Source organism: Halyomorpha halys, unplaced genomic scaffold (assembly GCF_000696795.3).
Source record: "Halyomorpha halys isolate HHAL.00 unplaced genomic scaffold, Hhal_1.1 Scaffold846.1, whole genome shotgun sequence".
Lineage (NCBI taxonomy): Eukaryota > Metazoa > Arthropoda > Insecta > Hemiptera > Pentatomidae > Halyomorpha > Halyomorpha halys.
The window spans coordinates 25,082-28,231 of record NW_027115770.1 but is presented as its reverse complement, the minus strand read 5'-3'; the positions used below and the strand labels follow the sequence as shown (position 1 = coordinate 28,231).

Below are 3,150 nucleotides of genomic sequence, written 5' to 3'. Positions count from 1 at the left end.
TGGCCAATCTGATATTAAATAAAAAGTGTTATAGTTAGGCTAATTTAAAATTATAATTATCTCAACTTTTCCCTTACCAAAAGGACCAACTGCCAACTTGCTAGTCTTGCAAGTTTTGTGCAAGACTTGTATTAATTTTTGTAACATTAAAATGTTATAGTTCTGTATAATATTCACTGTTAAATATTGAAAAAATCTATAACTAATTCAATTATTGTACAATACATTTTTTTAAATAGCCATTGTTTCTTCAAATAGTTATTAATTTCTTTCTTAAAGTTAATAAGACAATTAAACAAATTTATTAATATTTAAAGGTATTGTTATTGTTTTATAGGTGCCAAAGACTCAGTCAACGAGATAGATCTTCTGAAAGGAAAGATGGATTTTAACATTCCTGTAAAAACTGTAGCGGTGGATAGTTTAAACAAAAATTTAATGGCTCCTCCTACTATAAAAATATTTCATCATTGTCTTTATTGTGAATATAAATCAACCAGGATTCGTAGTTTAAAATTACACACAATGTCAAATCATACTGGTGAGAAACGCCATCAATGTCCTCATTGTGACTATAAAACTGTTAGATTTTATCATTTAAAAAGACATATAATGGACCGTCATACTGATGAAAGACCTTATAAATGTTATCATTGTGATTATAAAACAACAAGATTTAGTAGTTTAAAATATCATATAATTGCCCGTCATATTAGTGAGAAAACTCATCATCAGTGTTCTCTTTGCGATTATAAATCAGTTAAAATAGGAGACCTGAGGGTACATTTAATGGCCCGTCATAATAGTGAGGAGCTTCATCAATGTCCACATTGTGTTTATAAGTCAGTTCAAATTAGTACTTTAAAATCACATATAAGGAACCATCATACTGATGAGAAGCTACATAAATGTCCCCAATGTGATTATAAAACTTCTACTCTTGGTAGTTTAAAAAAACATACAATGGTCCGTCATAGTGGTGAGAAACCTCATCAATGTCCACATTGTGAATTTAAAACAGCTCAAATTGGTAATTTAAGAATACATATAAGGGCTCGCCATACTAATGAGAAGCCTTATCAATGTCCTGATTGTAAATATAAATCAGTTCAATTAGGAGACTTAAAGTCACATATAAGAGCCCGTCATACTGGTGAGAAGCCACATCAGTGTCGTTATTGTGAGTATAAAACAGTTACAAGTGCTTGTTTAAAATCACATATAATGGCCCGTCATACTGATGAGAGACCTCATCAATGTCCACATTGTAAATATAAATCAACTCAGTTCGGTAATTTAAAATTACACATAAGGAACCGTCATACTGACGAGAAGCCATTTCATTGTCATCATTGCGAATATAGAACAGTTAATAATAGTAATTTAAAGTTACATATAATGACCAATCATACCGGTGAGAAGCATCATCAATGTTCATATTGTGAATACAGATCAAATTATCCTGGCAATTTAAAACGACATATAAGGGCCTGTCATACTGATGACAAGCATAGATGTCCTCATTGTGAATTTAAAACAGTTGAAAAAGGACGTTTGAAAGTACATATAAAGTCTCGTCATACGGATGAGAAACCTTATCAATGCCATCATTGTAGTCATAAAACAGTTACCATTGGTCATTTAAAATCACATATAATATCCTGTCATATAGGCAAGAAGCCTACAAAAAGACGTGACAGAAGAAAAGTTTGAAGTTAAATAAAATGAAAGCATGATTAATCGTTTTGAAATGTAATTGTGTTCAAGAAAAGGTATTTGTGTGCACAGGCCGTATTGAGGGAAACAAGTGCTGCAAGTGAGTCTGTTGGTCCATTTGCAGGTAAGACAGTGAACCTTGTTGATAAAATTGGCACTAGTTCCATTTTTAAATATTGAATACCTAAGCGAAAGTAGTAGAAGGAATTTAATGTAATTCTTTTTGGACCAATTTTAAACTGTTCTGCTATAGTCCAGGTATAGTAGAGAAGACATTTTTTTTTTCACAATTACATCCTGATTGAGCTTTTCCGACATAATTTTGAGAAAAATAGTAGAAAAAAATTGTATATGTTAAAAAAAAAAATATTTTTTTATATTACACACAGATGAAAAAAAAAATTATTTGTGTGCAATGAATTGTTCGTTTATATAAGGGTAGTCCTAATAAAAATGTCAGTTATATGTTTTACTTTGTATTCTATTTTTCCTCATAATATATTGTTTATTTACTATTTGAGTTATTTAGACTGCACCCAGACCATCTTCCTATTATATGTTACAGACGGTCAATCAACTTCTTTCTACATATTTTTATGTTTTCCTTTTAATAAAAAACTCATTTTTAATTAAGAAAAAATTGTTAGAAAACATTAAGTGAAAATTGACAAAGCTAATGAAAATTTAGTTTATTAAATTTAATATTCTCATTGAAATATATCAGTTAGAATTGAGCAGAGAAAGAAGCACAAATTGCTCAAGAATGACAACTTATTTTCATTGTTGTTGAACCAAATTACTGGATGTTAACTACAACTTCTACTCAGTTTGCATTTACAATTAATAAATAAACATTTTTACAGGTAATTACATTTGTGCCGGAAATCCCTGTTAATATCAATAAATAAAAATAAAATTATTATTGATTATATAAGAAGATGGTCAGGTTGTTTTTTTTACTTCTTTAAACATACTTTGACCTATGTTCATTATTTTTACTATATTTGTTTTTTAGCTTACAGGGACAATTAAAACCAAAATTAACATATTAATTGTTTTATTTTTATCTCTCCATCTACTTTTTGATTATTTTATATTATTAAATCCATATCAAGAAATATTATTTTCTTATATTTGTTTTCTTATTTTCAATAATATGTGATTATGATGGTTGTTGAATACCTTTGATAATTCTATATGATTATTATTATCCATTATATGTAATGAATTATATTAGGTTTTTCCTTTCACACCTATGAATTAAGTTTTTTATTTGTTAACACTCTACAATAATTAATTTTTAAATATTTTATAATAAGTCTTAATGTTTAATTTATTTTTGTTTGTATTATTTTCATTAGAAAGATATGAACTTTTATTAATCGGAACCAGACCTTTCTGTGTTTTTGGCCTTTGACTTGAATATGAGTTGAT

General features: G+C 28.1%; 1 protein-coding gene across 1 annotated transcript in view; it reads left to right on the top strand.

The window, feature by feature from the left end:
• LOC106686607 (zinc finger protein 431-like) overlaps positions 1-2,675 on the top strand; it is a gene marked incomplete in the record, with an annotated part of 20,214 nt that extends 17,539 nt beyond the window's left edge. The window contains 1 exon segment of the mRNA XM_067052759.1: positions 338-2,675. Coding sequence (XP_066908860.1) covers positions 338-1,713 — 1,376 coding nt within the window.
• Positions 2,676-3,150: the final 475 nt, after the last annotated feature.